General features: G+C 28.2%; 1 protein-coding gene and 1 pseudogene across 3 annotated transcripts in view; one reads left to right on the top strand and one right to left on the bottom strand.

Moving 5' to 3' along the window:
* Window positions 1-20,023, bottom strand: part of LOC145190138 (uncharacterized) — a 168,018-nt gene extending 147,995 nt beyond the window's left edge. For both annotated transcript variants that reach the window (XM_090091218.1, XM_090091217.1), the window contains exons 1-5: window positions 19,921-20,023; window positions 7,807-7,846; window positions 7,551-7,682; window positions 1,488-1,778; window positions 1,081-1,359 (exon numbers count right to left, since the gene is read on the bottom strand). In XM_090091218.1, coding sequence (XP_089947344.1) covers window positions 1,081-1,359; window positions 1,488-1,778; window positions 7,551-7,682; window positions 7,807-7,846; window positions 19,921-19,956 — 778 coding nt within the window. In that variant the 5' untranslated portion in view covers window positions 19,957-20,023. The remainder of the gene's footprint in view (window positions 1-1,080; window positions 1,360-1,487; window positions 1,779-7,550; window positions 7,683-7,806; window positions 7,847-19,920) is intronic.
* Window positions 17,152-18,629, top strand: LOC149886771 (uncharacterized; annotated as a pseudogene). The gene is made up of 5 exons (XR_016453358.1): window positions 17,152-17,328; window positions 17,537-17,723; window positions 17,990-18,054; window positions 18,257-18,371; window positions 18,606-18,629. The product of XR_016453358.1 is annotated as an uncharacterized LOC149886771 (transcript).
* Window positions 20,024-22,101: the final 2,078 nt, after the last annotated feature.

The following is a 22,101-nucleotide window of genomic DNA, read 5'->3' as shown; positions in this document are numbered from 1 at the left end:
ATACAGGTCTTAGATTGGTCCCAAGATGCACAAGTTAAGCTTAACAAACGGTCTCTGTGGGTCACATCTCAAGCAGTTCCCGTGCGGGCCCCTTTCAGAAATAATCCCTTGCAGATCCCGTGCGGGCCCCCTGGACAAAACCTTGTGGGTCCCAACTGGGATTATTGTGCGGGACCCATACTTTAACTAACGTGGGACCCGTGCGGGTCCCGACTTGTTAGGTTGGCTGGGTATTACGGCTAAAAAATTGAATTATCTATTTTTAAAATATTTCATATATTGCAATCACTAAAAACCTTGTCCGGAACTTGTAGTTATCTGAAAAGTTTAATAGTAGTTCAAAATCAAAACTCTGCAATCACAATCATGATGTTCTACTACATGTTAAAGCAAAAATAACAAACGAAAGTTTGAATTATCATCAGTTGTAAAAACGTAACATTTTGTTCACGTTTGTTAATGGTAAAGAAAGAAACGTAAAAAAATACACTAAAACGTTCTTATCCTCTGGCCAAATGATAAGATTTCTTAAGAACATTAATCAAAGACAAGTTTGAAGTCTTTTTGATCGGCCAAAGCTCACCACTTAGTTTGTCGCTTTAAGTTAAAAGATTATGATGAAACCGTGTTTTACTGTCACCACAAAATTGGGATATAAGTCTTTTTAACATTTTTAATGGGTTTTTAAATGAAAATTTCAACTCTGAAAATGAACAAAAGTATATAAATGCAACAGGCAGAATGGTTCCAAAAGTAATATATATTTTTTTTTATTTATATTTTAAATTAACAAATTTGATCTGATTAAGCAGAAAGGTATTTACATCAGAATACACATTTGTATAGATTTAACTATTGCTAGATTTGATTTTTGTATATATCATTTACGATCATGCATGACTAATATAATCAGATACCGTAGCGCCATTAAAAGCAACAAGTTTTAAAAAATAAAGCGAGGGTGTTAAAAAATTGGTATTCTAATATATAACCTAACATATAATTTAGCTGCAAAAAAATGTAAAGCAAAAACAAAGAAGTAAAAAAAGCATTCATAATGATAAGTAAACCAATTCATACAGTCTTCATCCGTTTGATGGTGAGACTCTATTCCAAATACAAGCATACCGAATTCATTCCGTACACCCGCAGAAAACTTGTAGAGAGTGTAGCTATCCAAATTAGTAATTATAATTGAACTCCCAGTGACATTAAATAATTTTGATTCATTATTTGGAGCTGTGTATTTAACAACGAAAGGATTTTGACTCTCAGATATATTCCATATTGGTGGGAAGTCATCAACAGTAACATTGACTGAATATCTATTGATGTCATCAATCTTTTTAAGGCTAAGATCTTAAAAAAGTTAATAGTTGAGCACTACACGTTTCGACAGCTAAATATTTTTTTTTTATATTTTCTTTTTTACTATTTACACAATGCAAAAAATAAACAATAATTAGGGAAAAAGACAAAACAATTACCACTTGCAATAAATTTAAAGCTTGTTTCCATATTATATTCATTTGTATTTTGCTGATCTACCACTTTAAAATAATTGTTAATACGTCTAACAAACCATGTGTCGTAAGGATTTGTTGATTTTATTGAAATGAACCCTGAAAAGTGACTACTTTCTTGTAAAACGAATTCAGCATCCTTTATATTCTTAATATCGCTTTTCACGTGAAGTCTTATGACATACTCCAAGTGACGAAGGTACTTTTCTTCATTTGCTAATTTAAAAGAAATGTATTGTTGATTTCCAAACAAACCTAAAAAAATCATTAATAATCTTCAGTACTTTGGCATACTTTTAGTTTATACATAATCTTTTTTACCTAAGCCTATTCATTCACCACATCTCGCTTAATTCCGTTACAATTTCAAACTGCATAACAAGCCTAATTTTAAAAAGTTAGCAATCAAAATCTTGGGTGTTTGAAATGTTCACATAAAACTCGGAGAGTGGAGAAATAATAATGTGCAGAGAAAATCACTTTTCAATTATATTTTTATTTGAAAAGTAATGAGAAATGCAACTTTGTCTTACATAATATTGAAAAATCCCTCCGCCAGCTTAAAGTTCATGATTTTGAGAAAAACACACAAAAAAAAAAAAAAAAAAAGGAAATTGTAAGTTTAATTATAAAAAAAATAGCTAACAAAAATACTTCCAATTTCTCCACTCCTGTTTATAGCTACTATACTTTCCTCCTTTCCATTTAGTTACAAAAGTTTAAATAAAATACTTCAGCCATACTTTTTTGAATAATTGAACTGCGAAGAAACATACTCTTCACATTCTTGGCATTTAAGAAACATCATTGCGTTTTTTTGAACTTTGGACTTTATAAAAAAGTCAAATACGAAGTTGTCATACTATTTAAGAATGCTTTTATTATCAGGCATCCATTTTGATAGGAAATGGAATTAATATTTTTAAACTGTTATCATTTAGAATTGTAGATAGCTGCCATTTAACAACTAAAAATGATTTTGAAAAACAGTTCATGCAAAGCACGTGAAACATATTTTGAATAAAAAGCATATTTTTCCAAAAAAAAGAGAAAAAAAGTATCCATCAATTAAAAAAAGTAAAATAAAAACAAATTTGGAATATACCTCCAAAGAAACACATAAATTAATCAATAATAACTTCGCTTCATAAATTTCTTTTTCACCAGTTTTCTTCACTCGTAATACATTCAGTTCAACTTTCAGACATTTCTAATAGTAATTAACATGTTTTATCGGTTTGTTTTTTTTTTTTTTTAAATCGATTTAGTTGCATTTTTCGTTGTTTTTTCAATTTAGTTAATATAGAAAGCGATCTTATATTTACCAAAATGAGTTACTTAACTAATTGAAACGAAGTGATTTTCAAGAATGATTTGATTAGTATATGGATAAGAAGTGAGGATTTCACTCCTGTGAGCTTTTCATTATTGACAGTTAATTCTATTTTGAAATCCTTTTTTAATATAAAATTAGGAATAAAATACTTCACTGAATACCCAAAAAGTCAACAGTGAAAGTTTTTTGCCTTATAAACTGTTAAATAGTGTTGTTAAATTAACCCGAACCATCACATCTATTTTAAATCTTTCAATAAAACGCCAAAGGATGCTTGTAGTCTACAATTTATGAAGTAAAAAATTACATTCTTTATTAAAGTTTTTAGTAGCATAATCTGCTAATGCTGCTTCATTAACATTGATAAGGTTGTGGCAACATTGTGGGAAGATATAACGAGAGGAGGGAAAATGAAAGAAGTTGTTAAAATCACTTAAATTTACTGAACCATTTTACTGATTTGAATAAAAAAACTGCGTGACAGTTGAAACACCAGGTGGGTTTACATGTAGAATTGCATAAAAAAGTACAACAATCACATAACCAAGGTTTAAAACTGTTTTTGTAATAACGACTAGTAATTCAATTGTATCTGCACCAATAAAATGAAAACAGCTCATTTTGTAAGATTAGCCACAGTTCTGTAACTATTTTATGATTTTAAAAACCAACCCAAAACAAAGACTTGCTTTTTAAAGTCATAAAACTAATGAAGATTTCTGGCAAATCTTAATAAAGTATTAAAGTGAGATTGTTCATACATCCTTAATACATTTAAAAACAAAAAAACACTAGCTATTTAAAAAAAACAAAATCCTGATCACATAAACAGTTGCGACTAAAGTGTGGAAGAAAATGTCGCGAGTTCAGAAACCGTTAATTTGTCATTGATGATGAGTTGTATTATACAAAAGCAAAAACATTAATTTTGGTATTTAGTAAGATGACTTGAAAAATGCAATTAAAAGAAAATATAAGCTTAAAAGAAACTTTTACAAAAAAAATATTTGTGTGGATTAGTATGCTCTCTCGTGGAAATTCTGAACCATTTATCGTTTCTGCGAGAAAAGCAATTAACCAAACACTCTATAAAAATGATTACATCACCAAAAGACTAATTCCTTTTACTAACGAACATCACAGCAATGTTAATTATGTATTTTGGCTTGACAGAGCCTTTTTGCACTATGCCAGAAGTACCTGGAATAAAAAAGCATCCATTATGTCAAAATGGTAATCCGACTATTCGATAATCCAAGAATTGTGACTATTGAGGGTTTCTGGTTTATGCTTAAAGAATAAGTGTATGGGAACGATTGGAAACCCTTTCTTGTTTGAGAGAAATGGACACAAATAATGTGAAATTTATATGGTAATATAAATATAGTAAAATGATACATGGCTTCGGAATGGTGAGAAAGTATTGTTTCGGTCAATAAAATAAGTGTTTTGCTTATAACTTTGTACTAACTTTTTTTTCATTAAACTTTTCTTTGTACTATAATTGTTTTTGCTTAAATTGAGCAAAATTTTTGTCAGTAGGAGTTATAAACAGCTTGAGCGGATTTTTTTAGCATCAGCGAAAACAAAGTTATCAGTAGATATCAGATCAGTAGGGTTCTCTTTAATGGTAGTTGTCAATACACATGTTAATATATACTCATAAAATCACTTACTTTTAAAATCCATTTAAAAGGAGAAAATATAAGTTAAAACATTTAGGAAAAACTATCCTACCATGAGATGTTGTACAACTTAAAGTTAGATAAAGGATAGTTAGAGTGTATTTAAAGAAAATTTATCCGTGATCAGTAGTCCCATTTAAGTGCAATTAATCACATAAACTCGAGAACAATTCGAACACATCTCCAGACTATCGTTAGCTGACAACGATTGTTTTTCGGAATTTTCAGTTTTTTTTTTAATGGGAGTTTATCACAGATTTATTTTTGGCAAAGTTGTTAGAAGCTTTAGAAGTTTGGTGAGGAGCGTATCACTTTTGGGCTAGGTATTGAGTAGTTCTATTTTAGAGTGTAAAAACTAGGTTACCAACTAATTTTTAGAAACTATTCTTTTGATTGTGAAATGATTATATTATTTAATGCACATATCTCTAGTTTATTATGATCAAAGCAACCCTAAAAATAGAGCAGTGTTTGAAAAATTGAATTTTTATGATTAAAAAGACGGTTCAAAAATTCAAAGTTTTGCTAGGAAGAAAAGCATCGATAGATTTTATGCCATGCGAATTAAGTACGATTAAGATTTTGAATCATCAAACGAAGATCAGCAATAAAAAACATAATAAGATCATGTATTTCATGTAAGAGGTTCTAGGGACGAGCGATATTACCTCCAAGCAGCCCGTTAAAATATTTTGATCAAAGGAAGTAATGTAGAATACAATCTAGAAAAATCAAAAACAAAAATTTATTTCTACATCCTCTTAATGAAGTCTATTCCATGCGTTCGTAAAACCCATTTTACAAACGCTGGGATAGCTCTGTAAAAATTGCATTAAAAAAGACATTCGACAAAACCCTATGGTGGTATGAGGAATTAGAAAAGTTATTATATGAAATCGAATTAGTTAAAACTAGTTGCTCTCTAGCTTACACTAGTGAAGACGATACAGAGGAAGCCCTTATACATCATTACCATTCTAAAGGAATTAAGACAGTATTTCATTTAAAAAAAAAACTAATGATTCATATACCGAGAAGCTAGCAATTAAAGACGTAAAGCTCATATGTGATGGTTTTAAAGTTCTTCAATGACATTAGCGATTAGGAAAGGAAATAGCTCAAAGAGTTGATGGGAAACACATGGAGAAAAGTTACAATTAGCAGCAGGAAGGTTTTTTTTGACCTTTTGTTTTAAAAGATATTGCCTTAAAGGACTTTTCCATTATAACAAGAAACATATCAATCAAAACAAAGATACTGCATTTCAAAAGAAAACTTAAACTAATGTAGCTGATGAGCAGAATGCAGCACGGTTTTACATATTCCAATCCTATGTCTTTTAGTTGTTTTTATGTTTCAACATTTAACTAGGTCATGGTCATTTTGTCAAAATGTTTATACAAAAATGTTTACCCGTTACAACTGTGAGGAGGGAAGATGAAAAAAATTGTAAACATTATCTTTAAGTTTTACCCGACTCAAACACGCTACATTCGTACGAAGAAAAGAACGAGTCAACCAAAAATACGAGGTGGACACACATGTCTAATAACATGAAAAATGAATGAGTCCCACCATTAATGATTAAAACTGTTTTCGCAAACACGAGTTAAAACACAATCATATGATTTTAATTAGTAAAGTTCTAGAAAGTTCTGTAGCCACTCGGATATAGAGACTAATAAAAAGAAAACTACTAAAACTTGTTTTAAAGAATACCATGATTCAGCTGTTGAAACAAAAAGAACTGAACGAACTTGAAAAAAAAAGAAATCTATTGTCTGGACGAGAATTCAAAATAACACCTGCGGACAGATAGAAAAGGAACGGTTGAGAAAATCTTTTAGATTTTTTTGACATTTTTTTTGGGGAGATTTTTGGGACCTCTCTTTGGATAGATGTTTTCGGGAAGATTTTGATGAAGTGTTTTAAAGAGAGTTTTTAAGATGAATTAAGAAAGAGTTAAGAAAGATTTTTAAAAGTTTTAAGAGATTTTAAGAGGTTATATGAGAAAAGAATTTAAAAGAATTTTAAGAGATTTTAAAAGAGGATTTTACGAGAAAAGGATTTTTGAATATTTAAAAGAGAATTTGATGAAAAGAATTTATGGACAATTTAAAGAGGAACTTATGAGAAGGATTTGGTAAGGAAATGTATTTGAGTAACTTTAAACAAGCGTTATTATAAGTAATAATGTGTTGTAATTTGTATGAGTTAATATTAAGAGAATATATATATTGATGAGAAATAATTGAGAATAATTATTAAGAAAAATAAGTAAGAGAAGAAAAATCAGTCGTAAGTATTTTTATTTTTGTTTTCATTTTTAATAAGGCAATATTATTATTATTAATATTTTTATTATCGCTTTATGCCTTAAAAATTGTTATTAAAAAGTCTGATGCTCCTATCGCGCCTTGTCATACCTGCGCCGTTCACTTACACCACACATATATATCATCTAAGAATAGTAAAAACACAATCACACAATCGCATAAATAAAATAAATTTTAATAAAATTGCCGCCCTCACAAAAACTTTAACCCGCTTTTGTAAGTGATGGTAATAAATTCTCCTTCGACATAAAAATTCCAAAAACGAACCATTTAGTTCAAAAATGTTGGATGAAGTTATAGAATTAAACTTAGTATCTTTATTGAGCTAGACTATTTAATGCTTTTTCTAGCTCCCTTTTTTTGGTAAACCGTAGTTAGACATTAATGATTTACGTTTTATACGAATAGTTTAAAGTGTGTTTGAAGTATTATTGTAATGTAAGACAGTTATATAAATTTAAATTTAAGACATTTATAAAAATTTAATAAATAATGCAAAAATAATTTTTCACTCTAATTCAAACAATATCTCACATGACAAAACAAGAGAATTGAAATGAGAAATGGGTTCACTTATTCTAATGATGAGCTAGTATTTATATATTCACTTCTGCTTTTTAGCTTATAAATAAGAAACAAGTGTTTTTGAAGAAAATAATTATCAATTTACCTTTAACTAGTGAAAACTTCAACCCGCTTTTGTAACTGTAGGTAATAGTACCATATACGTCATTAAGAGGAGGCCCTGTATTGACAAGATACCAGTTTGGAATTTCATAAGGCTCAATCAAGTAGAGTATTTCTTTAAAATAAAAATAAGATAATGTTTTTAAATCTGGGATATATTGTTGATTGATATTTCACTAATCCAGTAAAACAAAATATTACATTTGTACTTTACAAAAAATAAATTCAAAAATTTATACCTCCATTAACGTGAATAAGCCAACAAATTAGAACATAAACCTAAATTAAAAATGGAAAATTTGGATCAATAAACTACTTTAATTAATTAAATTGATTAACAAATGAGTTACTTCAATTGTTTGTAAGTTGGTTTTCATTATGAAATTGTATTATATAGTTTTAAAAAAAGTTAAAAAGAACCCAACAACTTTTAAATCTTGTAAACATTGTAACAATTCATAAGATAAGTTTCTAAAAAACAAATCATCGGTCTAAAAGATAATTGCTTTCACAATTCATACATACTCAAACTAAGGGCTTTATTTTTATATGTAATTTTTATATATTTTTATTTTTATATATTTTTAATTTGTGGAACAGCTTACTGCAGATATTAGCCTTGAGTTCCTATTTTTTTAACGGTAACTATTAAAACATAAATATTTTTAGAGAAAATTTGTATTATAAAAGTTACTCAAACAATTTACAATGCTAATATCAATTTTTTTTTTTGAAATAAAATAGATATTTATAAAATAGTTTCATAAAACATAGATATTAATATCATTACAAAAAACGCATTAACTGCATGAATGTTTTACACTATACTTTAAGTTTTCCTTAAATCTTCTATAGTGTAGTTTTTCTTTAGATTTTTTTTAAGATCAATTAATGCAAAAATTAGGCTCCATCTGTAATTTTGGATTACTTATGTACCCGTGAAGGGCAAAGGCTTTTGGGGGCATGGGCTTATTTTAGAGCAAGGAACACAATAATGACAAGAAATTTAGGGTTTTTAGTGCTCTCTCCAATGAAAAAATCCGAAGATATAGGTGAAATGTAAATAATGAAAACTAAATAAGTAAAAAACTGTCTCCATGGCATCCGATATATTTCAAAAAGAGTAAAAAATTACGACCAAGCGATCCAGTCAGTAAAATTGTTTGCATCTGGTGTGAGGACTTTAAAAACATGAAAATTTTTAGTGAAGTTGGGAACACGCTTAGCAATAAGGCTAGATGAATTCTTTAAAAAATATAAGGTATTTCTTAAGAAACGTACTCATCACAAATATGTAGACTTCTGAAGTGTAGACCATCACAAATATGTAGACTTCTGAAGTGTAGACCTTGAGAGTTGCACTTATATTTTTAATATTTTAAAAATATACGTGCAACTCTCAAGGTCTACACTTCACTTAAGTCAAGTCTCATTGATATTTTTTTCCTCTAAAATTTAATATGTTTTCATCAGTCAATCTAATAACTATTCATTTAATTTCATACTGAAAGACTGATAGAATCATAAAGTTTGATAGTGTTTCAATAATTTTTAAATAGGAGATACTTTTGGGAAGAAGAAAAAAATAACTATGAAATTACAGTTATGTGAACTTGAAACTTATTTCCTTTTAGAATATTAAAAGGATTTTCAGATTCTTGAAAATCGTGCTTACGTATATTGCTTGTGAAAATCTTGCTTGCGTATTGCTTGCGTATTGCTTGCGTATTGCTTGCGTATTGCTTGCGTATTGCTTGAGTATTGCTTGCATATTGCTTGCGTATTGCTTGAGTATTGCTTGCGTATTGCTTGCGTATTGCTTGCGTATTGCTTGCGTATTGCTTGCGTATTGCTTGCGTATTGCTTGCGTATTGCTTGCGTATTGCTTGCGTATTGCTTGCGTATTGCTTGCGTATTGCTTGCGTATTGCTTGCGTATTGCTTGCGTATTGCTTGCGTATTGCTTGCGTATTGCTTGCGTATTGCTTGCGTATTGCTTGCGTATTGCTTGCGTATTGCTTGCGTATATTTGATATTGTTAAAGCTTAAAAATGATGAAATCGGTCTTCTGTTTGTGAAACCTACTTGATAATTTTCTTTCAATATGAGTATAAATTTTAATATACTTTGATTCGTTGATATGGTTATACAGATTTGATCTATAAAACTATTATAATGACCAATTATCTATGATAACTACCATCTGGTATGTAAATAACATTGGCTGGAATTTAGAACACCCACTGTAACATTTCATGATCCAGTTAAGTTATTACAACAGTATTGCACTACTGCTAAAATTATTGCATCATCCTGTAAATACAAATGAGTTCATTGTCGTGAATGAAAATATATTTTTAAAATTCATTATTAGAGATATTTTCAAAGTTAATTTATGGTAAATGGAGAATTGAAGTCAAAATGAGCTATGGTTTATTGGTCAAGCTACATCTGTGATCACAGGGCACAAGTTGCCATCTAAAAGACAAGTCTTAAAATCTTATTTTTTCTTTAAAAATTACAACAATATGAAAGAAAGTGCAGGCCTTGCGACAGATTAGGTTTTAGACTTTTGGCTAAGAGCTAGAATTCTAACGAAGCAATTTTATCATGTTAAAGCACATGTTAAAAAATTTTTAAGAAATACAGAAAACTGAAAAATAATAAAGACAGAAAAACAGAAACTCAGCAAAGAAATAAGGAAAGTTTTTCTCAAGAAATTGAAGAACTATTTGATATTGCTCATTAAGATGCTTTAAAATGAATCACAATAGAAAAGGGTAAGACCTTTCTTATACTGCAAAGAGAAGTAAGAAAGGGCTTTATGAGCACAGTTGATTGTGAATTATTCAAACAAGAACAGCGTATTTTATACAGAAAAAAGCAAATGAAGAAAGAGAAACAAAAGAGTTAAAAAGAAAAGAAGAAGGAATGTGTTTGTCAGACACTGATCTAGTTTTGACAGAATAAGATTCCTCTCAGGGTACAGATAATGAAGTAGATGACTTTACTCCATCATCAGCAAAGAAACTAAAAAAGGGGTGAAGAAACAGAAAAAAAAAAGTAAATAATCCAGCATTTTGTTCTTGATCGTTTGAAAATTCTGCTCTTGATCGTTTGAAAATTCCCAATCATTCTGGTTCCTTGGTTTTTTCTACAATTTGTCAAGGGTTAGGTGCCAATATTGAACATTTTTCTACGTCATATGAATCTCTTTGATGTGCAGGCCACAGGTTCAAACCACTGCAGATTGGAACGCAAAATTGTTACCCGATTTGACAAGCAGAAATGAAGTGGATTAACTGCCTATATTAGTGACAGGATATGATCTAGAAAAACTGTTGTCAGTCCCAAAACTAGATGGAAGCACTGGTGAATAAATGAGTATCGCAACTGAACAAGCTTTAAAAGATTAGAACATTTCATATGACAGAACTATTGAACTCTGTTTTGATACTACTTCAAGCAACATTGGTATACATTTTGGTGCTTATACCTAGCTGAAAAAATTAATTGAAAAGTCTTTATCATGCAAAGCCTGTCAACACCATGTTCATGAAGTGATTTTATCCCAAGTTTACAAAACTTGTTTTGGAGCATCTTCTGGTCCAGAGGTTAATTTGTTTCAACAATTTTGTGATCAGTGAAGTAAACTTAATTCTGAATCACGGCTCTTAACTAATACAGATCTCAAAGTATATGATTCACTTGTACCATCAGCAGCAGAATTTGCTGTAAACATGATGCAAGGATCAAAACAACCTCGCAATTATTACAAAAAACTTTTGCAGCTGTCAATACTTTTTTTGGAAAAACTCCTCCAGGTCAAAGGGGAATAAAATTTTGTTTTCCTGGGGCAATGCACCAAGCATGATGGATGGCGAAAGCACTGTATCAATTAAAATCTACTTGTTTCGACATCAATTGTATTTAACAAAAAATGAAGAGAAAAATACTCTACAAGTTTCGATTTTTTCAAAATTGATTTACATGGAGCATTGGTTTTGGGCTCCCATCTCTTCATCTGCTCCTCACAATGACCTGACACTGATTAGGAAAATTAAATACTTTCAAAGTAATGACAAAGAAGTGGCTGAATCTGAAATAAAAGCGGGACATTTATGGTATTTAAATGAAGACCTTCTGAGTCTCTCTTTTTTCAGCAACGACAATGATAATCAAACTAAAGAAAAAATGTTAATTGCACTTGAAAAACCAGCCAAAAAAAACCATGTAAAAAGGCTTGAAGCTAAAGGATTAATGGATTTAATTGTAAGCATGAACTTAGATGACTATAATAAAAAGAAATAAATTTTTGGAAAGGAAATAATATTAATTTTTTGGAATAAATTAAAAGTATAAGAAGGAATATCGCCCAGACAAGTGGAGTACAATAACCGAACACCAGAATATAAATATAATTGCTTCTTATTGACTTAACAGTTTGGTTATAATTATTTTCGTTTGAGTTTTTTAATGAGTTATTTGTTAATCTATAAACTTGTATATGTACACAAAGACTAAAACTATATTATTCTTAGTTGATGTTATTACATTACTTTCATTATTAGTTTAGCACTTCACCTTTACATTTTTACACATTTTCACCCGATAGTTTATAGAAAATAGTTAAAACGTCATTCAAAAAAGAAAACTCAAGTTTTTCGAAGAATTTTAGGTACAGCTGTTTTTTTCTCTCTTTTTAATTGAAAACCCAAAGTTTGAATTTGAAAAAAGTACATTTGAAGAAGTTAAATCTCGGTTAAAAAAGTTAAGTTTGTGGAGTTCCAAATGTTGAGATTTTCGAAAAACATAACTATTAAACAGTGGTGGAGATTTTAAACGCACTTTGTGTTGAATTCGATAAAAGCTGAATTATGTTTTATTTTTTTAAAATAAGAAGAAAATATTACATTATAACTATCAATCAAAATAACACTTTATCAATAAATCAGTTTCAGATGCGATAAATTCACTTTCGATAAAAATTTTTAATTTAATTCACTTTCGATAAAAGATTCTAAGGTTAATTAATTGTATCTGAAATTGAATTACTGATACCAAAAAATAATTTAAATAAAACTTAACAGTTCCAATCGAGCGTCACCTTAAATTAAAATCATTATTAAAATTTTAGCTAATAGCTTAAGATTTTCAACAGAAATTGAATTATTTAAGCAAAGAAAAGATAGTGAACCAGTGCACGAATATGACGATTTACAATGATCTTTTAATTTATGTAAATTAATAGAAAGTAAATTTATCATATATCATAACCAATCTTAGGCACCCAACAAAAGCAACTACATAACAAAAGTATTTGAGTTCATTACAAAACTTTGAATATAAAATCAGCACTTGCTCAAGCTGAATTAATTAAAAAAGTAATAAACTGGTGAACTGGTTTGTAACATTAATTATAGAGAAACATCGTTCATGCAAAAGAAATTGTGAAATATTGTCAATTCGATATAATGATATATTGAAAAAAAGTATTAACAACCTTAAAGCGTAAAATTTTTATGAAACCACCCCAGCAAGCACATAACGTTATTTCAACGTTGCGATTTGATTGAAATATGGTTGAAAAATAACGATCTATGTTTCAACGTTATTTCAACGTAAGTTCAACATTAAAAACAAACGTTGAAAATTTCCACGGCTTTTCAACGTTAATTTTCAGTTATTTTCTAACATCGACGCGTGTTGCAATAACTATTGCTATTAATAGCAATAAAAAATTTACCGACGCAAATGTATTTCCCCTACAGGCATTTGCTGATTTAAAATGGATTTAGATCGCGTTAAAATGACAATTAAATCAATCTAAACGTTAAGACATCAATTCTAAACGGATTCCGAAAAGCGATTACTGCTTTTTTTAAAGAAAAAATGCCTCATAACTAGTGATCGACCGGATTCGGTTCGGATCCGGTTTCCGGCCAAAATGACGGCCGGAACCAAAATTCCGGTTCCGGTTTCGGGTATATCTAAGATTTCGATTCCGGCCGTATTTTCGGTTCAAAATGCTACCGAAAATATATATTATAAAGCTTTATTTAGCATAACACCTTTATTATCATTTTAATAAAAATGATTAAAAAATTTTTAAATTAGTAGTTAAGCTTGAGAATTAATGTAAATATAACTTGGCTTTGTTTGAAAACTAATTAATTTTCTTTTTAAAATTAATTTTAAATTAATATTCATATCTAGTAATGTTTTTATCGCTATTATTTGAGCTGAACTTATACCATTCTGATTCTTACCAACTCATTTTGTTAAACATTTTGTCCTGATCCAAATGGACAATTTTGAACCTCCTAAAGATGAATTGGCTCCTGCTGCTCAAAGTCTGACGACAATGAAAAAAAAAATCCATCTTTTTCTCACATTGTAAAAATTATTGCGCAATCTCGAACAGGGGAAAATGATTAATGTGCATTTTGACAATCCAAAAAATCATTTAAGTGTTAAATGATTTTTTTGGATTGTGTAATTGCTTCTCTATGCCTTGGGTTTCGGAAAAGCTAAAAAAAAAAATGTAAAATTTTAATTATTTTTACTACATTAATTTTTGTTTAAATTAGAAATAACTTTTTAAAAATCTATCACTTATTTTTAGTTCCGGTTCCTGTTCCTGCTCCGGTTGGGATTAATTTTCGGTTCCGGTTCCGGTTAGGTATATTTATAATCTATTACCGGTTTTATTCCGGTTCCGCCAAAATCTCTGTTCCGGTCGATCACTACTAATAACTTAAGGCACAAAACAACACATTTAGAAGACATTCACAATTACAATTTTTTTTTTTTGCAATAAAAAAAAATTTCTTTCAAATAAATGTGTTGATAACGTGGAGTTTTTATACAACACATTTTAATTAAACAATATTTTATAAAGTATCTTTTTTAACGCAACATAATATGCAAAAAAATGTGATAAGTATTTATTCTAATGACATTTATAAATTTTTTGCATGCTTTCATTTGAATTCTTTGGTTTCCTTATTTCTGACTTCAATAAAAAGAAAATATTTTTAAATGAAATATCTATCTATAAGAACCTAGAAAAGAATAAACCTAGGATATGTTTACTTTTGAATTTTCTTTTTGATTGTTATGTATTTTGTTTATTATTTTGAATTTCGTTTTATAACCTAAGAATATTATAGCATAACATTATAAGATTAAAAGTATGAAACAAAATTGAAAAATTAGTTCTATAGTTTCCAAAAAGATTTTTTTAAAAGAGGACCTTTAAAGCTAAGGTCACCTTAGCTTAGGTATTTTTAAAGCTAACGTCATCTTAGCTACACTCTAAAGGTTTAGCAATACTTTCATAATTGTTTTATTAAATTAGCTTGCAAGGAATCTCTGGTTTCACTTTTGAGATTTACCTTAGAACTCTTAAAAAGTATATTCGTAAACGTTAAAATCCATTGTCACAGATTGCTAAAAGAATCATTGAAATTGAAAATACTAGCTCTTATAAAAATGAGAAGATTATGAAAACAAAAACTGCATCTAATAACAAAGACAGCTGGTTTTTCCTTCATTTACCAAAAGTGATCTGCATTACAAAAATTTTAAATGAAAATGATATTGAACGTAATGTTTACAAGTTGTGCAGACTAGATGGGTTTTTTAGCAATCCATGTTGCTCAAAACTCTTGAATATTTATTTTCTGCATGCAAACAATAGGTTTCAGAGAAAAGTCATTAAAAAAATTAAAATAAAAAATAAATCATGTGCTATTCCATATAAAACTGGGACTGTTATTCTACCACTGCATCACAATGTTGAATTATAGATACCTTTTATTAAAAATTCAGTAGCTTATAGTTGTTTCATTTATATTTATATTATTACTTTTGCTGTAATTTAATATTCCCCCTGTTCTGAATACTGTTCTGATTTGCATTTAACTTAAAGAATTATGAAAAATAAGTTATTTTGTTAATTAAACACATTTTTTACATAAAATTTAGACATGTTTCTATAATGTAATGAACATTTTTATGCCGATAATATAGTCTACTACATTACCCAATTATTTTTTAAAAAAGTTGTTTGTTTTTTTTAATGAAAAATTTTGTTTCAAAATACTGTTCCAATTTATAAATTGGAACAGCATTTCAAAACAAAGGAAGTTTAATTTTCCATGAAATATTCACACCTAAAAAATGATGTGCTGTTTTTGTTTTTTTTTTTTTTTTTTTTGAAGAGTAAACCTGAAACAGTTCACAATAAAATATGATGTGCAAACTATATTTTGTTTTATTGTATTAAAAATTAGTCAAAAAAAATTTATTTTCTGACATTAAACAATTTATAAGTATGTTTGATGCTTGAAAATATGGTGGAATCAGCAATTAAAAAAAGATATGACCCAACAGATGATTGGCTTAAGTTTAAACTAAAATATGTCAAAATTACAGGTATTTTAAAATATTGTGTTAACATAAGGAAAAATGATTACAATAACACTTTTTATTTGTTAACTTTTTTAACTTACTAATATTGAATACTATTTGTCCCCTTTTTTTTTTTTATTTTTTTTATTTTTAATATTTTCATTTGCTTTATTGAAATCTTTAGATAATGATAAAAGTGTATGTGATTAGTATGGTGACAATGTTACTGCTGGAGAGACCAGTGGAGTAATGGATGTAATAAGTAAAAAATGTAATAAGCCTCCTATATCAGGTAAACCTTTTTATATTTCAGTAAATATCTTTTTAAAGGGTTCCTAAAGTTACAAATGTAAGGAGGATTTAGATTGCATAACTAGACATGAGACCTGTTGATTGTTAGTATTTTTTTGATTGTTTTTAATTGTAAAGACAAGCAAAAAAAATTACTTACAAACTAGCCACAAACTTTGATTTTTCATAACTTTTGAATTGTTGGTTAAGTTTTCCTATTTTTTAAAGCTCTACAAAGCTATATTTTAAAATTAAAAATTAAAACAACAAGGTGAAAAATGGCAAGATAAATTCTCCTTTGTTATTAAAGACATGTAAAAAACTGCAATCTTTGTTTTGTAAAATTTTATAAGTGCGCAAACGAAGTTCTCCTGATTAGAAACAAAACACATTCCCACTTCCTATTCCTTCTAACAAGAAAATTGAGCGAACAAAGAAATCTACTTTGGGTGAGCACTTGCATAATTTTGTGATTGCACCATTATTTTTTTTATTGAAGCTTTTTATGAATTTAAAAAAAATATATTAATTTTTTTGTTAATGTTTATCAAATGTTTAAAGATATATTGTAAACAAGTCAGTTGTCCTTTTGGTAAAGTTGATTGTTAGTTCTTGTTAGGATTTGGTTGATTTTTTATTGTTTAGATGTTAAAAAGTTCTTGAATGACAAAGATGAAAGTGAAAGTAGTGCAGGAGAGATGTCTCTTAAAAAGAAAAAGAAAGGTAAATATATACTCTATATCTAAAATCAACATTAGTATAAAGAAAATGTAATGTTAAAAAAAATATTCATAAAAATTATAAGGTTTGTCCTTGTGAGTTTATTTTTTCTAATAGCATCTATTTTTGCTAAAATTATATTAGGTTGTTTACCACTTAAATCATTTTCAAGCAGTTCATGTGTTAGCATGCCGAAAAATAGCCAAAGAAGTGATTCTGTGGTTGAGCCAGAAAATGATTGTATGAAATCTTCAGTGATCCCATTGATTTTGCCACTATGGAAAGACTCTGCAAGTGTACGAGATGAAGTCTTTTTAAACAACAATGATGATAAAGGTAATATAGTTTCTGAGCTTACTTTTTTTGCCAGTTTTTTTGTTGTTTTATTGTATTGTTATTTGTTATCAGCAATCTAGAATGACACTGTTGTGTCATTCTAGATTGCTGATAACTTGAAAAAGTCTGATGCTTTGATGTGCAGGCTGGAACATTAGTTTGATAAAGATTTTTGACACAGAAATCAATTTATTCTTTTCATATTTAGCATTTCAATTGATGGTAATTCAAAAGTTAGAACAGATCAATACAAGGCTTGACGATCTGTTTAGATTAGTTCATACTTTTAAAGAAAATAAAGATGATGTTTATCATCTTCCCCAACCATTTACTGAGCTTGCAGATTTAATTAACTTGATGCAGGGTTAACAAACCCTAAAGAGTTTAAATCATTTGTAAGGTTTTAATTGTTTTAAACTAATTATATGAACTGGGTATGAAAAATAAGGCAGCGTGAGCTATTCTAAGTTTTATATAAGAAACATTCAAAACATTTTCATGTTTTGAATTCTTTTTTTACTAGAGGTCTGCCATTTTTATAAAATTTGAATGATTTGCGTGTTTTCAAGTTATTAGAAGAATTTATATACATACACACACCCATATATATGCACAGGTTTCAATATATATTATAACCTGTAAAATTACTTTTCAATTACAGGTGAAAGAGCTTTCTAGACTTGGTGGGAGCAGCGCTAAAAAATGTGTGACAAATGTATTAAACAGGTATATTTCAATATACCTGTTCAAATCAAATATAAACAGACATGTCTAGACATCTGTCTACTAACTACTCAGTTGTATTCATGTGTGCTTTTTCAAATCTTAATTGAGATATCCATTGTTGTTTTATTGCATAATTTTATCATGATTTAGTTAATATAGTCTTTACTGTTTTTTTTAAATGAAATTTATTTTGCCTTTACAGGTTAATGGCAAATAAACTGCAAGCAAAGTTTAATTTGACTGGATCTAACGCAAAACAAATAAAAAAGATAGGATTTCAAACTTTAAATATTTACAGAGGAGTTATTGGTATGTGTGTGTGTGTGTCTATATATATATATATATATATATATATATATATATATATATATATATATATATATATATATATATATATATATATATATATATATATATATATATATATATATATATATATATATATATATATATGTATATAGACACACACACACATACCAATAACTCCTCTGTAAATATATAAAGTTTGAAATCAACTTTTGCAGTCTTTATATTGTATTGAAATTTGATAGGATTTGTTAATGGTTACAATTTAGCTTGAATTAGTAAAGACTTGGATAAACTTTGAAAAAATAGCACATACAATGATTTTTATCACCCGCACAATATTTCTTATCTATGCAATATTGTTATTGTGAGTAGAATATTCTACTCTCAATAACATTATTGTACATATAAGAAATGCTCGTTGAACCAACGCTAAATTAACGTTAATAAACGTTGATCTGTGGTTTGTTTTCAACGTTTAACTAACATTTGGTTTCAACGTAGATTTGCGTTTCCATTTTAATCAAAAATTAACGGCTTTTCAACAATAAATTTCAACCTTTTTTCAACGTTTTTTTCAACGTTAATATGCTTGCTGGGACTGTGTATACACATGCGAATATGTGCTTAAAAAATTGAGAATAACACTATGCAAGCTACAATTTGCAGCGATTATAAAAAGTCGGATGCTTTTTACACATAATGAAGATGCTTTGTTGCCATCTGCCTGAGTTATAGTATCATGATACAGTATTATATACTTTTCACAAATTTTAAAACGTCTTTCTTGATTCATAAGTTGTGGCTGTTAGCATAGTCTAAATAATCAATGATCGCTCATTAAAACCTAAGTTTTTTTTGTTAAAATATTAAATATAAATAGTTAAAAAACAACGCGGTCAATTCCCGGATAAAATTTTAAATTACACAATACCTGGTTAAAACATATTTACCCCATATGGAAATTCTAAATTGAAAGGTGCTCATAGTTAAACTTACTTTTTCTAAGTACATGAATTTAGCCCAAATCATGAATTTCGTACATGAATTTAGCCCAAAATTATTATATTATCTTTACTTACCTAAAGATTCCCACAAAGTAAACTTATGTATTACTATATTTAACTATTTTCAGAACCCAAAATTGTAAATAAAATGTTAAAAATCACAATGATTGTACTCTAATTTCTTTTTCTTTTTTATGACGTCTAGAATAAAAACTGAACTAAGAGTTTAACTAAATGTGGATTTCGCACTTTCGTCATCAGCTATAAGAACGCAATATTTCACTTTTTGTGTCTTTTCATAAATAAAGTTGAAAAGTTGTGTAATATAAAAAAACAACTACCAGGTTATTTTTTGGACCGTCAATTTAAAAAATTACACTACCTTTCGAAAAAGGCCCTAATAAGTTGAATGTTAACATGACTAAATTAAGAAAAACTCTGGGCAACCTAAGTAGCAGAATATATAAATAATCAATATAGCACAAAATGTAATTTTTTTTTACATTTTTTATACGCGTAAAAAAGAAATCCAGCTGCTAAAAAATGTAGTTACCTGTTTCATGCCAACACTGTGAAATGTATCCGCCATAAATTCTGTCGAGATATAAACTATTTAAATAAATTTAAGTATTTTCTATTTCCATATCTGATCTAAAGTTTTGTTCAAAAAAAATGTCAGTATTTATAAAAACTTATATATTCTCATAAAATCGGCATCATACAATAAAATCATAAAACACCAAAAGCATCGTAATAATAAAAAGTATTTTTCTGCATGCTGCTTTTTTTTAACAATCTTATAATAAAGAACGTAAGGGATTTTTTAATCAACAATAAGAAAATTGGTTGTTAATGTACGAACAGGAACATTTTGTTGACAACAGAAACGTACACTATTTTTGGTGTACGTAATTCAATTTGATTCAATGTAAACCATGAATAGAAAGCAGAACTTAAAAATTCAACAATAACATCACGCAATCTTATTGATTTTGTTCATCTACACCAGAAAATAAATTCATTTGTGATTGTTACAAGTCCGAAATATCTAAACTTCGGGCAAACGAAATAGTCATAAGAAGCGTAAAATTATTCACTTTTTCTATAATTAATAAAGCTAAATAAAAAGATGAATAAAACGAGTTTAAATCTTAAAGCATTTGGGGTAGATAATCTCGAAATTACTGGTAAAACTGCATACATTGAACTGACTGTTTTTCCAGATTGTTAAGAAAATATTATGTAAGGAGAGCGCGATTAAAAAAAAAAACAGAGATAAGAATAGAGGAGACTTATTAATCCTCACATTTAAATAAATTTTAAATTATAAGAGGAAAAAGCGTAATGAAGAAAAAAATAAAAACAGAGATTATGAAAAGACTCACATGCAGACTTATTTACCGTAATGCAAATAAATGATAAGTAGCAAAAATAAGCTATAATAGAAACAATAAAATCTCAAAAAGTTAAAAACATTCGTTTTCGTGAAACTTTCTGTGAATAAAATTTTTATTATTCAAAACAGAATTGTGTTTTCATCATCTCTAGCTTTAGATCCTAGCTTTGAAAACGATTCTGCTGACGGTTTGTTAGCTTTTCTGCAAAAATTAAATCAAGTATAAATTAACATCTTTTGGAAAATCTATTATCAACCTATTAGTTTTGGTTCTAAATAATCTAGTAAAAGCAAATGATAATTTACGCTCGTTTAAACCAGCTTAAGCCTTGTTTTATACTCTTCTAAACCTTAAATAAATGTAATTATTTTTAAATATTTATTCTACTCCATTCAATTAATTCTTACTTTCATCAATTAACTTTGGTAAACATTATTTCAAAAGATTCTGCTTTCAACACTATAAATACACCTAAATTAGTACTTTAGGTAACCTTAATATTATCTTCTAGTATATAGTTTAAGCTTGAGTTCGAATTAAGACATATTGTCTCCTTATGTCTAAATAAAAGATTAAAAGACGTAAAATTTTTTCCATCGTTTAAATCTTGTTAATCTATTATTTAGCACTTAAATTGGAAACGTCCTCACCAGTATGAATAACTTTGAAAGTGAAAATGCGATGCTTTATATCTGACTTTCAAATCAGTCATAAAATCACCTCAAAAACCGTTAGTTTTAATTCCTTATAGAAGTAGTAATATAATCTATAAAAGCGACCATCAAAAATGAACTAGAGCTGTTTACTTTTAAAAATGAGTATAACCTTTAGTTTGAATTTTGTGTTCATTTGTTCATGTTAAATTAATATGAAACAGGAAAGGTTTCTCTAAATGATATTACATTTTTTTTTTAAGTGAAAACCTGTGGGTACTAATTAGGTATTTTAAAATGATTTATTAACATATTTAATATATCAACTTTACATGAAAAAAAAACTCATAAAAAGAAAAGGAAATAAAAAAGACCAATTGTAAGCAAAGATTTAAGTTAGGAAATTAAAATACCGAAATTATGTCAAAAAAGCTAAAATCGTTGAAAAATATTTCCAAAACTGTCGGGTATCCACTAAACTCTTTATTACCATTACAAAATTCAACAATATCAGAAAAACGTGGGCTTAATAAGTTCTTTAATCAATATAAATGCGAATTTTAAAATCGTATATACGAATGTAAAACGATAAAAATGCAAATATTACATTGAGACCATCATGTTGCTTCTGCTTTCTAAATAAGTATTTCAAGCCACAAGAAAAAATTTCTTCGGTTACTCATT

This window comes from Hydra viridissima, unplaced genomic scaffold (genome assembly GCF_058129835.1).
Source record: "Hydra viridissima isolate aposymbiotic clone 2 unplaced genomic scaffold, HvirCarnegie_v1 scaffold_6, whole genome shotgun sequence".
Classification (NCBI taxonomy): domain Eukaryota; kingdom Metazoa; phylum Cnidaria; class Hydrozoa; order Anthoathecata; family Hydridae; genus Hydra; species Hydra viridissima.
The sequence above is the reverse complement of the archived record's forward strand: the minus strand, read 5'-3'. Positions and strand labels throughout refer to the sequence as shown.